This window comes from Cnephaeus nilssonii (genome assembly GCF_951640355.1).
Source record: "Cnephaeus nilssonii genome assembly, chromosome: 7".
Classification (NCBI taxonomy): domain Eukaryota; kingdom Metazoa; phylum Chordata; class Mammalia; order Chiroptera; family Vespertilionidae; genus Cnephaeus; species Cnephaeus nilssonii.
Genome location: NC_137078.1, coordinates 91865643 through 91881927, shown reverse-complemented (window position 1 = coordinate 91881927; position 16285 = coordinate 91865643). Strand labels below are relative to the sequence as shown.

The window sequence follows — 16285 nt, the reverse complement described above, 5'->3', positions numbered from 1 at the left end:
AGACTGCCTGGATTCCAGCTGCTTCGCCTGGAGCAAGGAGCTCAGCAATGAGTCTTTTGTTCCTTCCATGTACAATAGGGGTGATGGTAGTACCTACTTTATAGCCTTCTTGTGGGGATTAAACAAGATAATATGTGAACAGGGCTTGGTCCATAGCTAGAACTTAATAAATGTTAGCTATGGTTACTCCCTTCATCACCATCAGCCACATCATCCCTGCTTATAATAGAACTAGAGGCCCGATGCACGAAATTCGTGCATGGGTAGGGTCCCTAGGCCTGGCCAGCGATCAGGGCCAATTGGGGCTTTCCAGCTGCCGGCTAGGGCCTTCCTTTTTTCTGTGCTGCCCCTGGTGGTCAGTGCACATCACAGCGAGCGATTGAACTCCTGGTCTCCCGGTCGAACTCCTGAGGGGACTCTTTGCATATTAGCCTTTTTTATATAGAGATAATCTTTTCCTCTGCATTGTCTAATCTGCTGTTAATCCTATCTACTCTATCTTTCATCTCAGACAGTGTATTTTTCTATCTCTAGAAATTTAATCTGGGTCTTTTTATATCTTCGGTGTTTCTACTTAATATGCACAAGCTCTCCTCTATCTTCTTACCCATAGAGAATATAGTTATAATAACTGTCTTAATGTTGGTATCTACTAATGCTATCATTGGGGTCATTTCTGGGTCTATTTCTTTGATTTTTTCCTCATTATGACTTAAGATCACCACTGCTCATATTATAGATCACACTATGATAATAAAACTTTGTCTATTTTTAAAGCGTGGTTTCTCTTTTTAAAAAAAGTATATATTTTATTGATTTCAGATAAGAAGGGAGAAGGAGAGATAGAAACATCAATAATGAGAGACAGTCATGATTGGTTGCCTCCTGCATGCCCCCTACTGGGGATGGAGCCTGAAACCCGAGCATGTGCCCTGACCGGGAATTGAACCATGACCTCTTGGTTCATAGGTCAATGCTCAGCTACTGAGCCACACCAGCTGGGCAAGGGTGGTTTCTTTCCAGTACATTTCCAGAAGTGAAATTGCTGGGTCAGATGATAGAAATGTTTTTAAGCCTCTTCCTTTCTCTGAAATCTGTAGAAATTCAGAACCCCTGCATCTGCCTCCATTGGCAGCATGTGCGTATTCATTGGGCCTGGTGGTTTCTTGAGACTTGTCAGCAAATCTGTGGGTTTTCACATCCGTGGCAACAGTAGGAAAAACACTTGATAATGCACCAAGATCTCCAGGTGGTGGGCGCAAAGCAGCAGGAGGGGGCTTAGGTGCTGGAGCGCTTATTCAATGAAGAAGAGTTACCATTTGCGGAGCCTCTACCGTGCGTCAGGCACCGGCTTGTTATGTGATTTTCACGTCCACACCACAAGGGAGATACTGCTGCGTCCATTTTACAAGTGAGAGACGAGCTCAGAAACGTACCCAGGGTCACAAGCAGGTACGAGGCAGAGTTTGGGTTACAACATAGGTCTGCCAGGAGCTGCCCTTCCCAGGCCCTGTTCTAAGTGGTCCCACATAGTACATGCGCGTGGTTACTGCCCTAATCCCCATTTCACAGACGAGGCATTGTACCCAGGGCTCTGCTGTGACTTTCCTGCCCTCCTGGTATAGATGGAGGTGGGCATGAGAAGAGCTGGCAGAGCCTGCAAGTCTGCTGTCCCCAACCTCCCTGCTGAAAAGAAAGAGGACCCCCATCTCCCAAGGGGTACCCCATGGATGACCCCACGTCCTCTCAGCCAGGGACCAGGACCTCCCCTCGACTCATTTCTCCCTGCGAAGCTCCATGTACCAGGATGGTCCCCTGCCTGGACTCTATCCGAGATGAATTGCCAGACGATGTTAGAGACGAAGCTCGGACTTACTGGAGGTTTGCAGGACACGAGGAAGTGAAAGCTGGGCTTCCCCGGGACTTCCAGCAGGAAAAGAGAAGGGAGGGAGAGAGCTGAGCTGCCTTTGGGGGAGAGGGACCCACTTTCCTGCAGCTGCACCAAGGCAGAACCAAAGCAAGCGGAGTAAACAACCAGAGCGCCCCGCCCCCAAGTGCCTGCCTACAGCAGAATGGATCCGTTGAGGAAGAGCCGCTTCGGGATAACAAGACCAGGGGCCGAAACTACACACAGCAACATGGAAAAAACCTCAAACACCTAATGCTGACCCAAAAGGCCGACACCAAAGAGTACAGACTCTGTGTGTATGACCTTCCAACACAGCCAAACTGAATCTCGCTTTTACGAGTCGGGACAGGGTTCCCCGCTGAGGGGGTGGGGACTAGACAGATGACAGGAGGGCTTCGGGTGCTGCTGCTGCTCTTTCCTTGGCCGGCTGTGGGTTACATTGGTGTGTTCAAGTTGGGAAAATTCACCCCGCTGTTGTAATGTGTGCATTTTCCTATGTATATCATACTTCTACAAATTTGAGGGCGCAAATGGGCAGAGGGAGTTACTTCCAATAGCCTTCTAGATGATGAAGTCAGGCTGTGTGTACAAAGAAAACCCAGCTTTGATATCAGTCAGATCTGGGTTTGAATTCCAGCTTACTAATGGCATCACCGTGATTACAACACATCGGCTCCCTGAGCCTTAGTTTTCCCATCCAAAATATGGGCCCAGTGATGCATCCCCCTAAGGCGTGTTGTCATAATCACAGGTAGAATGATAGGTATACAGTAGGTGGTCAGTAAACGCATGGCACCCGGTGACCCCTCCTCCCAGGAGGAAAGAGTCTAAGGTTCTGACCTAAGCATAGGGCTGGGCACACTGACCTCTCCCCACACCTCGGGCCCAGAGACTGGTTTCTAATTGATACAGAGCTGGTCACCCACAGCGGGGATTTCCACTTTGACCTCTCAGTGCACGCAGAGTGACCCAAGCTCAGGCTAGTGGCCACAGAATCTTCTTTCAAAATCGCTGGACCATTCCCATGCCCAGCAGCTTTGACACAGTCATGGCTCAAAGGTTCTTGTTTTGTCTTCAGACCTGGTGAGACCCCCTGCTGCCTGTCTCAAGGCCACATCCTGCTGGGACGCAGCAGCGCCTGGGCCATCAGAAGGCGGCTTAGAGGTCATTCTGACTCCCCGGCTGTTTTCTCACCTTGTTAAATGGGGTGGAGGAAAAGGAGAAGGCCCCGCCTACACAATGGGGTTTTTGTGCAGATGCTGAGACATGGGGCCTAGACGATGCTAGGCTTGCATACCATAAGCGCTCAATGGTGGTAGTTGGTGTTCTCATTATTGGCATTAGCTTATGGAAGACAAGGAGCACACTTGTAAGAAATCTCCCAGCCACCCAGCAAATGAAGGGCTTTCCTGAGCACCAACTACATGCTGGCCGCCAGGCAGACCCCGCCCCTGCCCGCTAGGGACTTTTGGTGTCCCTGGAGTGAGCAGACACATTTAAGCTGATGGGAAGCTGGGCTGTGCAGACCCCCCGTGGCCCGTCTGATGGATGGGGGTGGGGGCCTCATGCGGATTTGCACAAAGTGGGTGGATCTGCCTAAGGAGTCAGAATCGGGGGATGACTGTGGACCCCAAGACGTTTGTATGGTTTTACAAATGGGTCTATGATCCATTTTTTAAAAATATATTTTATTGATTTTTTACAGAGAGGAAGGGAGAGGGATAGAGAGTTAGAAACGTCGATGAGAGAGAAACATCAGTCAGCTGCCTCTTGCACACCCCCCAATGGGGATGTGCCCGCAACCAAGGTACATGCCCTTGACCAGAATGGAACCTGGGACCCTTCAGTCCGCAGGCCGACGCTCTATCCACTGAGCCAAACCAGTAGGGCTCTATGATCCATTTTTAATATTTATTTTAATTTTTTTTGGTAAAATATACTCAACAATGTTGACCATGTTGATCACGGTTGAGTGTGCAGTTCAGTGGCATTAGGTACGCTCACACTGTGGTGAGCCATCACCGCCATCCATCCACAGAACTCTTCATCTTGCAAAACTGAAACTCTGCACCTGTGAAACACTCCGTTTCTCTCTCCCCAGTTCCTGGCAACCACTATTCTACTTCCTGTCTCTATGAATCTGACTCTTCCAAGTTCCTCATCTGAGTGGAATCATGCAGTATTTGTCCTTTTGTGACCGGCTTATTTCACTTAACATAATGGCCTTAAGCTGCATCCATATGATATGTATCAGAATTTTCTTCCTTTTAAAATTTGAATAAAATGTTCCATTAAAAAAAAAAAGCTTTACTGAAATATAACTTGCATACCATCCCATTTATTCATTTCTCAGTGTATAAATCGATGTGAGTTTTTTTTTTTGTATATGCACAGTTATGCAACCATCACCACAATCTAATTTTAGAACATTTTCAACAACCCCCCCAAAATAACCCTATCCATTAACAGTTTCTCCGCATCCGCCTCTACCACAGCCTTGGCCAACCACTAAGCTGCTTTCCATCTCTATAGATTTGCCTGTTCGTTTTCTATAAGTAAAATCACGTAATATGTTGTGGCCTGTATAAGAAGAGGAAAGTTGGGCTCACAAAGAGACAAGAAGATGGTGCACGCACAGAGGAAAGACCATATGAGGACGGTGAGAAGGTGGCCATCCGCAAGCCAAGGAGAGAGGCCTCCAAATGAAACCAAATCTGCCTTCACCTTGACCTTGGGCTTCCAGCCTCCAGAGCTGTGAGAAAATAAATGTCTATTGTTTAAGCCACCCCGTCTGTGGTATTTTGCTACAGCAGCCCTAGCAGTTAACGCAGTATTGTTATTGGGTTGAATTCACCAGTGAAGGCATCTGGACCTGGAGTTCATTTATGAGAAGGTTTTAAGCTACAATTGAACATTAATTTTCTTTAATAGATATAGGCTATTTCCAGTTGAGTGAGTTTGTGTCTTTCAAGGAAATTGACTATTCCATCTTAGTGGTATTGTCTTACAGCCATTTTAATACAGAAAATTACAAGTAATAAAATAAAACCATCAGCTATTCCACTGCCTAAAAAGAACCATTACTAATGTTTTGCTGTATATCCTTCCGATGATTTTTATATATATGCATGCCAAACCTCTCATTTCCCGCCCCCCCTCTTTTGGTTTTTACAAAATTGCTATTACCCTTCATATCCAGGATTTTGTTTTTTGTATTATCAAATCTTTAAAAACATTATGGATTATGGATGGCTGATTAAGAACTTGCTTAACTAACCCCTACCTTAAGTTGCTCCTGATTTTGGGGGTGCATCATATAAAACACCACAGTCAGTATCTTTTTCATCTGTGCTGGCATCTTCGTTTACAGTTCCCCAAGTGGAAATACCTGGTCGACCAGTTTATTGACTTTGGGTACTGAGCACCCTGTGCTTGGTAGGGGGAGGGCGGGGAGAGGGAAGAGCTGATCCCCCCACTTCAGGGGCTTGCCCTCTGCAGACCAGCCCAACCAGCACAGCCAGCGGGAGTACGAGACACCCTGGCAACAGGGCTGTTTGGAGGCCTGCAGGGGTCCCCACCCTGGCAGTGGCCTCCTTGGCACACATCTAAGTGGCACTGGATTACCTACCTGTTGGAGGCTATATCGTCCCGGTGTGGACTGTTCTGGCCTTACTTCTTAGTTCTTCTTCCTTCCGAGGCTGTGATACCATTATGAGGCTTATGCAAAATCGAAGCAAAGACCGAACCAAGCTTTGTGCAGACAAGTGACAGCGGAGCCCAGCCTCCTCCCAGCACTCTCGGTCCTCAGGGAGCTCCCAGCCTGACGAGGCAGGTCCTGTCCCTGGGAATCCCCGGGCTTTGGAGGAAATAGAGTCCCCTGTTCCCCGGGACCCCCGGTCTGAGTGAAGCGTCAAGAGTCACACACCAGGATGTGCACGGGCACCGACGGAGGGATGTGGAAGCAAGTGGAAATGAACACCCTCCCCGGGCCGGTGTGTGCCTGGATGCAGTGGGGGTTTCCCAGAACTGCTGGGAAGGAGAAGGGCCTGGATCCATGGAGAGGACGTTGGGCAGAGGCAGGATGGGGCTGGGAGGAGGGGGGTGACCTGTGGGACAGGCTGGCCAGTTGGTGTGGTAGATTCCTAGGAAGGGAAGCCCCAGAGGGTCCCTTCAGTCCGCTGTCAGCCACTTGGGGGCATTGGGAGAGCAGGGCCAATGCGAAGGTGGGGGGTTACTTGGAGTTTTAATTTCCAAGAGTACTCTTCCCTCCCCATGTCTTGCTCCCCTTCCCACCACCCCAGTTCACCTCAAGACTGGAGACGGGTTTGGCTCAGTGAATAGAGCATCGGTCTATGGACTGAAGGGTCCCAGGTTCGATTCCGGTCAAGGGCACATCCCTGGGTTGCGGGCTCGATCCCCAGTGGCGGGTGTGCAGGAGGCAGCCGATCAATGATTCTCATCATTGATGTTTCTATCTCTCCATTCCCCTTCCTCTTTAAAATCAATAAAAATATATATTTTTTAAAAAGACTGGAAATGGAGCTTGGGCTTGGCAGCAATCAGATCTTTCACTGGGTGCCTACCCCATGCCCACCTGGCACGGCACCTGCCATCTGTCCAACCAACCTCTCTCGGGGAAGCCGGTTACATCCAGTCCACAGCTGAGGACACGGGGGGCAGGGAAGGGAACTTTGCTGCCAGGGTCTCAGAGCCGAGCTGCGGGGGTGCTGCGGTCGGAGCCCCATCCGTGGGACTATGCCATCCTCCAGGGGCTCCCCAAACTCCAGACCCCTCTGCTCCTCTCCTGTCCATCTTTCCCACACGCATGCCGCCCTCTATCTAGGGGCACATGGCACCGACTCGCAGGCCATGGGGCTCTCAACCTGAAGCCACTGAGCCCCCTAGGGCACATCTGTGATGTCTGGAGACATTTTGGCTGTCAGACTTGGTGGGGAGGGGGCTCCGACTGGATCTAGTGTGGGGTCAGGGATCTGCTCAGCGTGAGGGGCGTGGGGGCGCGTGCCCGTGGTTCAGGTGGGGAAGCTCTGCTCCGGGTCGGGCTTCCTGCCAGGTGCATGTGCTGTGCCCTCCGTCTTAGCCAGATGTGGGCACCGACATGCTGCAGAGGTGGAGGGAAGCCTACAGACAGGCACCTAGCCGTGGAGACCCTGGCGAACATTCTCCGCTTGACCAAATTCCACTCTGTCTCTCTTGAACTCTTGCTCAACTAGGCCCCGGCTTTTGGGCTTCCGTGTTTGTCTTTGTTTTGTCCAATTTTAGGAAGAATCCTGTTAAGTCAGTTCAGCCAGAATCCCCATCCTCGATATCTGATCATCACCAATATCTATCTGATGAAGTTCCTCAGCCCCCTCCCTCCCTTCCCCCTCTCCCGCATGATGTCTGATCACCCTGGCCTGCCTTCAGCCAGCATCCCCCTAACCCCTGATGTTTCCTCTCAGTATTTTCCATCCACTGACCCCCACCCTCCTCCTTGGCTATCAATTCCCATTTCTCCTTGTTGGAGTTAAGTTCAATCTCTCTTCCCCAAGGCGAGACCCCATTGTAACGGCCCCCTTGGGTAAAGTCTGGCCCACTGTCCTGTAGCAAGTGTCATTAAATAACGTTAACATCCTTTTCGGATGGGGATAGAGAGGACTTTGGACTAATTTTTTTTTTTTTCCAGATGCAACGGGAGGGGCCAACTCCTGGCCAGGTGCACAAACCCCCACCCTCTGCAGGCCAGAGCACCGGGGGTGGGGACTTCACCAGGCAGCTGTGGGCGGGGTGGAGGTGGTGGTGGGAGGGAGGGGGTGGAGCCTCCTTTTTCTAGGCCATGTGTCACCAGCCTCCTGCCCAGGGGCACTGCCCCGGCACGAACCTGCCAGTGTAGGTGGCAGTGAGAAGCTGGGGCCTACTCCCCGGAGCCTTTGGAGCAGATCTCGGACCTTTGGAGCCCTATGTCGCTGGCCCCCCAGAACCCTGAACATGGCAGATGGGGCGCAGGCCTACCCCAGAGGGTTCAGGAAGACGGTGCTGGTTAGACACCCCTCTGGGTGGCGGGGCCCTGGTCTTAGGGCCTCTTCTTCGAGGACCTCCAGGTACGTGCCTGCTCCCTGGGGACAGAACCCTCCATGCCGAGCAGCAGGGATGGAGGTGGGGAACTGTATCCGGAAGGAGAGCTCTGAGTCTCTGAGGGGTGGCTGAGAAATGTCACTGCATTTTCAGCACCAGAAGGGCCTTACGGATCATCTAGTCCATCCTCATGAGGCAATCCAGGCTCAGAGAGGCTAAGAGGTCTATCGGAGGTCACACAGCATTTTAGAAGCGGGGCTGGGACTAGAATCCAAGGATCCAGGTCCCTTGGCTCTGAGTGCAAGACTCGGCTACCCCGTTGAGTCACATGACTTTCTGGCCCAAATATGGCAGGGGTTTGGTTCTGATCTGCAACAGTGATCCAACCCCATGAGGCAATGAGCCAACTCCTGCTCCGGTGGGAGGGGAAAGGCTCCTGGTGCCTCCTGGCTCCGCCGTTCTGGGGGCTGAGCCTTCGGGAGGTGCACAGGGCAGGTAGGAGGTGCTCAGTTCTTCCTGGAGCTGCTAATCACAGGGATGGGCAGCAGGAACCACGGCATCAATGTCGCCAGGGTCAACAAGGGACAGCATTGAGGGCACCTGTAATGATAATGAGGCCCGGGAGGGAGCAGCAGGCCTGGAATTGCAGGAAGGAGGAATGGCCGGACTCAGGACCCGGGTTTCGTCCTCTCTCAGATCTAGCCTGGCTTTGAAGTTCTTCACCGTCGCCATCCTGGCCGGCAGCAGTGAGTAAAGGCTCTGGGGAGATGCCTCCTTCACCCCCACCCCAGGCTTTCTCCCTTGACCTTGGGCCTCCTGCTTCTCCATCTGCTGAGCAGCAGCAAAACCTTGGGGCTGTCCTTCATCTTTCTGGGCCTCCAGTTTCCCGCTCAGCCCCTGTCAGGCTTCACCCTCTCTCCGGGGCTGCTCATTCCTCCTCCACGTGTATGTAAACACATACCACGAGCAGTTGGCATTTACAAGCCTCAAGAGGCAGGGCCCAGAGCTGAGCAAACATCGTAAAGTGGTGGCATTCACTGGGCGTCTGGGCACCCCGGCAAACCTGGGTGTTTGTGTACACTGGAGGTGTGTTTGTGTACGTGTGTACATGTAGACGGAAGCTAATAGTTTATGTGTGGACATACTCATGTGTCTATGTGTGTGTAGGTGTGCCTGAGCATACAATGATGTCCCTGTGTGTACACATTTCAATAGAGTGTGTGTGTGTATTAACTGAGTTATGTGTGTCTAGAGGGTGTATAAGAACGTAGGGGTGCATACACCTGTATGTGGTGTGTATGGAGCAGTGGTGTCTATGTGAGCATATAAAAAGTTGATGGAACAGGTCCGGGGACTTCTTACCCAGGGAGGTAACCCCGGGCATGTGGGTCGGGGGCAGCTGAAGCCCCTGACGCACATTGAACCCCCACACACCTAGGCGTTCCGGTGGCAGGTGCCTCGGGTCGATAGAAGATGAACTGAACCTCTCACTGGCGTTCCGTGCAGCCTGCTCCCCCTCTCCTGGACACGGCCCGCGTGGAGGAAAAGAAATGCCAGAAGCAAAATAAGGCTCCATGTGGCCGGACATGAGACACTGCTGGGTGAATTCGGGCAAAGTGGCCTGTTATTTGGAAAATAACCACTTGAGTTCAGCCCAAACCACTGGCCAGGGACAGAGCCTCTGGCCCGACTGAGCGCAGACTTTGTGTCTTGCAATTGGAGCGAGGATGTGGCCTCGCTTCAGGCCGCGGATTCCACTCTGGGCGCTGCCTGTGGGAGAGTGTGTTTGTGATGTGTGAATGTGTGTATGAGTGAGATGTATAAGTTGTGCCTGAGTGTGTGAGGTATTTGTGGGTGAGCGTGCGTATGAGTGTGTTTCATTGACAACCAGGAGAGTGTGCATATCTGTGTGTGAGGTGTGAGTGTATGAAGTATGCGTGAGTGTGTGTAGCAGTGTGCAGCGTATGGAGGAGAGGATGAGGTGGGTGTGTCTGTCTGTGTGGGTCTGTGTGTGCCCACCTTTTGTGTGATGGGCCCTGGGGATGAAGCCACCCGGCGGGGGTAACGCCTGCACAGCTAGAGGATGGGTGGGGCAGGAGGTTGGGGCTCAGGTTGGGGAGTGAGGGGGCCAGGACCTCACACAGGACCTCAGGGGCTCTGCACAGGGCGCCCCGCACGGGAATGCCATTGTTGGCTGTCGTCAGATTTAGGAATGGAGGTCAAAGAGGTTACGCAACCTGCCGACAGTCTCACAGTGTTAAACCTGTTTGCAAACCCAGTCCACCCGACTCCCAAGCTGCTTGGCACACACATTTTTCTCCAGCACCAAGAAGCCAGCAGAGCAGAGGTGAGGGTCGGGGGTGAAGAGCTAACCTTCCCAGACACCCCCCACACTCCCCACCCCCCGGCCTTTCAACAGTCATCACTGCCAAATCTCTGTGCAGCTAGAGAGACAGGCTCAGGCCCACAACATGCAGGGTCCTCTCTCTCCCTGTCCCGGGCCCCCGTGTAGACACTGATATGGCTCTAAACCATCCTCTTAAAGACATGTGTCACTTCTCCCCACTTCTTGCCCATGTCCTCTCTTGTTTGCTCCTTATTCTCTGTCATGTCGAAAATCGCAGAGCCAATAGACAGGGATTCCCAACATCAGCTCTCTGAGGGGGCAGGGAGGTCCGGCCCAGGGTCCTAACAAGCCCCAGGAGTTGGCAGGTGCCATGCAGGGAGCGAGTGTCTGGTGCATGCTGGCTCCAAACGGGACACTGCCCCGGGGGAATCCCAGGAGGTCAGTACTAATGTTCCCATTTTACAGATGGGAAAATGGAGCCCTAAGGGTTGTAGTTATGGGCCCCCGTCTGTCTGTGCTCGTCCCACTAAGGCAGGTTGAGATGGTGAGTTTCCTGTCACTAGTGATGTGGGACAACCACGTCTCAGAAGCAAGTAGTCGCGGCCTTTGGGATTCCATCCAGTCTCCAGTTTCTGAAGTTCTTGGCGCCCCCCTATTCAGGCTGTGGAGGAGGGTGGGGAGTGTGGAGAGAGTGGGGACAGGGAGCTGCACTGGGCACCCAGTCCTGGGCCCAGCTGGAGGAGCCCAGGGAGGGGGAGACAGGCAGGAGCGGCCCTGCATGGTGCTGGCATCACAGCTGGGGCACACAAACCTGGACTCACGCCTGGGCTATGCCACTCCAGGCTCTGAGACAGTCACTGTTCTGAGCCTTCGTTTGCTCATCAGTTGGGGCTAGAGCAGCTCTCCTGCCTCTGTGTGTGTGTGTGTGTGTGTGTGTGTGTGTGTGTGTGTGTGTGTGTGTTTATGTGTGTGTCTTCATTGAATGACCAGGGCACCCAGTTGTCTCTGGATTTATCCTGAGATGCACCAGCCCCAGGACTGTGGTTGGGACGCTGAGTCCCCGCTGGGCACAGAGGAGCCAGGCCAAGCCAGAAGGGCCCAGAATCAAACCCCAGTGTCCTGAAGAGCAGGTCCATGTGCGAAGCTCCTTAGTTTCCCGGGCAGTTGGGCCTTGGATTCTCACTGCCTGGGTCCAAATTCTGTCTCTGCCTCTTTTCAATGTGTTCTTGGGCAAGTTACTAAATGCTCTGGGCCTCAGCGATCTCATCTGTAAAATGGGCAGCTCCACCACAATAGCCTGTCATCAGGCTGCAGTGAGCACTCGATGAGTTAATGTGCGGAAGGGGCCTAGGACAGCGCCTGATAGGCACTGAGGTGTCCTCGGCATAATGGTAACTATTATTATTTTCTCAGGGCCCCAGGGCTTACTGTAAGAACGTGGGCTCTGCACTCTCTGTACATGGCTTCCTTCCTCCCGCTCTGCCCGCCCGCCCGCCCCCATTCCCCGGGCCTGGGTGTGGGGAGGACAGCCAGGCGGACAGGGCAGGCTGCGCACAGCTTCCCCTTGGTTCTCTTGCAGCCCTGCCTGCAGCGCACAGCAGCCTGTTCAACCTGAAGTCCATGGTGGAAGCCATCACGGGGAAAAATGCCATCCTGTCCTTCGTGGGCTACGGCTGCTACTGCGGGCTGGGGGGGCGTGGCCTGCCCATGGATGAAGTAGACTGGTAGGTTCCAGAATGCCAGGGCTGCTGTCAGAACCGGGTGGGGCAGAGGAGGTCAGACTGATCTCTATCTTCGAGAGGTGGGAGAGGCCCTTTCCCCAAACGATGAGGCTTGTTTGATGAATTAGTGACGACAAGCTGACCTTTGACCCGTGTCCTCTCCAACCATGGTGGACACACTATTGTCCATCACAAAGGTCTCGGGCCCGGAAGCATTTGAACTCTCACTCTCGCCAGGAAGAACCTCTGACCTCCCCCAAGCACACGCTTATGCTTGACAAAGGCAAGGGCTGCGACCCCTGCCCCCATCAGATGGCAGGCTCTGAAGGTCAGGGCTGTGAGTGCTTCCTCCATCCGACAGGGAGTCCTGAAGTCATGGCTTGTCTTCCACTCCTGTCTCCCCAAAAGCAGCCAGCACCAAGTCTGGTATCACCGGGAGCTTAATAAATGCATGTTGGCTAATTGTTTTCCCTCCACCAGAGGGGATAGGAACAGCCACCCCACAATTGCTTCCTGTCCCCCACCTCCCACCCCCCCACTCAAGCCTTCAGACCTTGGTTCTTCCTGGGCACCATGCACAGCCAGGTATGGCCTCTGCATATAGTCAGTGTACAACCCTAACCCTCCCTCCCACCTGACCATGTTGCTGGACCACCTGGCCCTTCCTGCAGCTGCAGCCAGGGCTCCAAGGGGGGAAGCTGGAGCCCTGGGCACAGACCAAGAGACATAGTCATGGACAAGAACCTGGGGCACTGGCCTGCTTTTCCTGGCTGTGTGACCTCAGGAAAGTAACTACCCCTCTCTGGGCCTCAGTCTGGAGGTCTGACCAGTGGGGAAATGGGACAGATGGTCAGGCTCTCTGCTGATAGGAGATGGGCCTAGCCCGGCGATGCGGGCCTGTTCTCCTCCACCCGCCCCTAGGTGCTGCCATGCCCATGACTGCTGCTACCAGAAGCTCTTTGACCAGGGCTGCCACACCTACGTGGACCATTATGAGTACAGCATCGAGAACAAAACGACGATTGTCTGCAGTGAGTCCCTCCCCCGACACCTGCCCCAGCCTGTGCTAGGGCCCTGTGCAGGGCTGCCAGATGAAACACAGGACGCCCAGTTAAATTTGAAGTTCAGATAAACAACGAAAAATGTTTACGCATAAGTAGATCGTAAACATTTCATGGGATATACTTATACTAAAAATTTAATATTAGCACAACGCCAATTAGTGTTAGTATAGAATTTAAGAATTAGCATAAGGATGTTCCATGCAATATTTGGGATATACTTATACTAAAAATATGTTTGTCTGAAATTCAAATTAACCAGGCCTCTTGTTTTTGTTGTTTGTTAACTCTAACAACCCTCGCTGTGGCTCTGGCACGTCTCCCTGGTATGCTCTGATCCCCAAGCCTGACCTGGTCCCCATTTCTCTCGTCCTGGAGATTCTGCAGCTTTGTAGATTCTGATTCAGTGGGTCTGGGTGGGGCTCAGGAACCTCTTAGGTCCGTGGTCGGCAAACTGCGGCTCACGAGCCACATGCGGCTCTTTGGCCCCTTGAGTGTGGCTCTTCCACAAAATACCAAGGCCTGGGCGAGTCTATTTTGAAGAAGTGGCGTTAGAAGAAGTTTAAGTTTAAAAAATGTGGCTCTCAAAAGGAATTTCAATCGTTGTACTGTTGATATTTGGCTCTGTTGACTAATGAGTTTGCCGACCACTGTCTTAGGTGAGTGTGAGACTTTCTGACACTGGCCTGGGAGCCGGGGGTTGGGGGTGTAAAGCCGGGTTCTGCCAGCATCTCCTGGCCCTGTAGCCTTGGGCAGGCCCTTCCCTACCTGGCTTCAGTCTCCCCATGGGTACATGAAGGGGTTTGGTTCCCTTTCAGTTCTGTCACTGGGACCCCACCAGAAGGTGGCGCCATCCCAGGACCCTCAGAGTTTCCAGATTTCAAGCTATTGGAGTCAGGCCTGGTGGGGTTTCCTCCTTTATCGGGACTCCCCATGGTCTTCCCCCAACGGGTGCGGTATCCAAGCTAATGGCCCAGGTGTCCCTGCCCTGCCTCCCCTTCGCGCCCCTCCCTGGGGCAGCAGGTGCCCCCGATCCAGTGCTGTGGGCAGCCTGAGCTCTCTTTGTCTCCTTTCTTAACCAGGCTGTGCTCCTTGTCCCTCACTAACAGCTCACCAGCAACCCCAGCTTTGCAAGGAAACTCGTCTCCTGTTCTCTGGGAAAGAGTCTGGAGTGAGGGGGCGGGGGGGGGGGGGGGGGGGGAACTGGGCGCACCTGGGGCCCTTGGGAACTTGGGGAACTTGGGGCTCTGTGGGCCTCATATTCTGCTGTTCAAACATGGGGCAGAGGGGCTGGCTTGAAAGAGGGGGTGTTCCTTCATTTAACCCCAAGCAGTGGTTTTCATGATAACTTCTGGGGATTCCTGGAGCAGGGGGAATAGCTGCTGTGAGAGGTGATGGCGGGGGGAGGGGGGGGAGGGGGGAGAGGCGGGGGGGTTCAGGGGGGGGAAAGGGGGCGGGTGTGTGTCCCTGAGTGGTCCGGCTGGCTCTTTAATGTATATTACAGTTTAAGAGGCTTCTCTTTCAGCTGTTTGATGTATTAGTCTTCGGGAAAGAGTTTCATTTAAGAGAAAGGGTTCTGCTGATGGAAAGGTTGAAATATTTGCAAACCATTGGCTAGTGGGTGGTTCTCAAAGGGTGTTCCCCAACCTGGGGCATCGGCATCACCATGGCAGCTGTCAGAAATGCAGATTATCAGGCTCCGCCTGACCTACTGAATCCGAAGCTCTAGGGGTGGAGCTGGGCGGTCAGTTTTAACAAGCCTGCCAGCTGATTTGAATGCACACCTCAGGTGGGGAATTATTGGGGTAAATGATTTCTGGAGGCTAATATTAATAGCAGCAGCAGCAGTTACCATGCATTAGGCGTTTGCTCCATGGGAGGAAGTGTTTTCCTCATTGGATCCTTAGCACGAACGCCCTCCAGGGTGGGTGTTCTGCCATTCTGTGATGGGAGAGAGTTCCTGACACCTGAGTTCTCGTCCCAGCTCTGCCTTGGGTTTGTTGGTGACTTAGGTAAACCCACCCCCCCTCTGAGCCTCAGTTTCCCAACGATGCAATGACATGCTGAGCTTGAGGGGTTCTCCGAGTTCAGCATGGACCAGAGCCCCCGGGAGGGCTGTTAACGCAGGCTGCCCAGCCCAGCGCTTCGGAGCTCACAGGCCTGGGGTGGGCCTGCCGGGGGCGCTGGTGCAGCTGGCCCTGGACCCCTGGGCCCTCAGACTGCATGCACTCCCCTCCCCGCAGGAGATCGCAACCAGACAGACTGCGACAGGCAGACGTGCGAGTGCGACAAGAGCGTGGCTCTGTGCTTCCAGAGGCAGAGGTACAACGAGAAGCATCGCAACTACCTCAACATCTACTGCCAGGGCACCACCCCCAACTGCAGCATCTATGAGCCGCCCAAGAAGGAGACCTGTAGCCCCCCCTCCTCGCCACCCCCTGCACTGCCCTAGTGCCCTCTGGGGGCTGACAGAGAAGAAGGGTGGCAGTTCCTGCTCTGGGGACCAGACACATGGAACCGGCAGAGGTGGGGGTGGATCTGGAGCCTACGGGCTACCCTGCCACCTTCTCCCTGGAGCCCTCCAGCAAGGCTGGTCCCCAGAGGACTCAGGAAGGCCTGGGCCCTGACTGTGGCCACCGGGGTCCTCCAGCCCAGTACTGGGCGTGTCCGTGTCCTGCTGTTGGTCCTGGACTTGGCAGGGAACGTGTGGCTTGTTGGGGTCACTCCTGAGTATGGAAGACGAGACCTGAAAGAGAGGCCCCAGGCCCCCAGGTCTCTGACAAACACAGGAGAAGCAGGGCCCAGCCCTCAGCCTCTCCCCCTGCACCTCCCCTCATGCAGCAGCCAGGCCAGTGGGTGGAAAGACCTTAGCCCTGAGCGAGGGAAGGCTGAGGGCTGGGACCCACCTGGGTGAAAAGGGAAACCAAGGCCTGGGCGGGAAGCTGAGCAGAAGATTCTGGGAGGCAGGGAGGGAGCAGCCTGGGGAAGAGGGAAGGGTGGGGAGAAGGTGAGAGAGAGGTGAGACGGGGGGAGGGTCAGATATCTGAACCAGAGGTGTGGAGCTGGGTTGAAGAGTCTGAAGGTGGAGAGGAGGAGTGAGGGTCACATTTTTTGAGGAAGGGGGTCCTGCAATCTAGAGGCTCTCTCCTTCCTTACCACTCCTTTCAGGTTAGGA

At 53.5% G+C, this 16285-nt stretch overlaps 1 protein-coding gene across 4 annotated transcripts; it reads left to right on the top strand.

Moving 5' to 3' along the window:
- The first annotated feature begins 7874 nt into the window (after window positions 1–7874).
- Window positions 7875–16049, top strand: PLA2G2F (phospholipase A2 group IIF). Of its 4 annotated transcripts, none has more exons than XM_079778183.1 (5): window positions 7875–8007; window positions 8678–8727; window positions 11908–12052; window positions 12971–13080; window positions 15354–16049. In XM_079778183.1, the coding sequence occupies exons 1-5, from the start codon at window positions 7895–7897 to the stop codon at window positions 15560–15562; spliced, it is 627 nt and encodes a 208-aa protein (XP_079634309.1). In that variant the 5' UTR covers window positions 7875–7894; the 3' UTR covers window positions 15563–16049. The 4 variants fall into 4 exon arrangements, with proteins under 4 accessions (XP_079634309.1, XP_079634307.1, XP_079634308.1 ...); XM_079778181.1 differs by having other exon boundaries at window positions 12932–13080; XM_079778182.1 differs by lacking the exon at window positions 7875–8007 and having other exon boundaries at window positions 8527–8727.
- The last annotated feature ends 236 nt before the right edge of the window (window positions 16050–16285 follow it).

Excerpts from the sequence above, each read along its gene's own strand:
- PLA2G2F (XM_079778180.1), top strand. The coding sequence starts at position 8,544 with ATGTCGCCAGGGTCAACAAGGGACAGCATTGAGGGCACCTGTAATGAT. Across the intron at positions 12,053-12,931 it reads CCCATGGATGAAGTAGACTG|CCCGGCGATGCGGGCCTGTT; the intron begins GTAGGTTCCAGA and ends AGATGGGCCTAG. Across the intron at positions 13,081-15,353 it reads CAAAACGACGATTGTCTGCA|GAGATCGCAACCAGACAGAC; the intron begins GTGAGTCCCTCC and ends CCCTCCCCGCAG.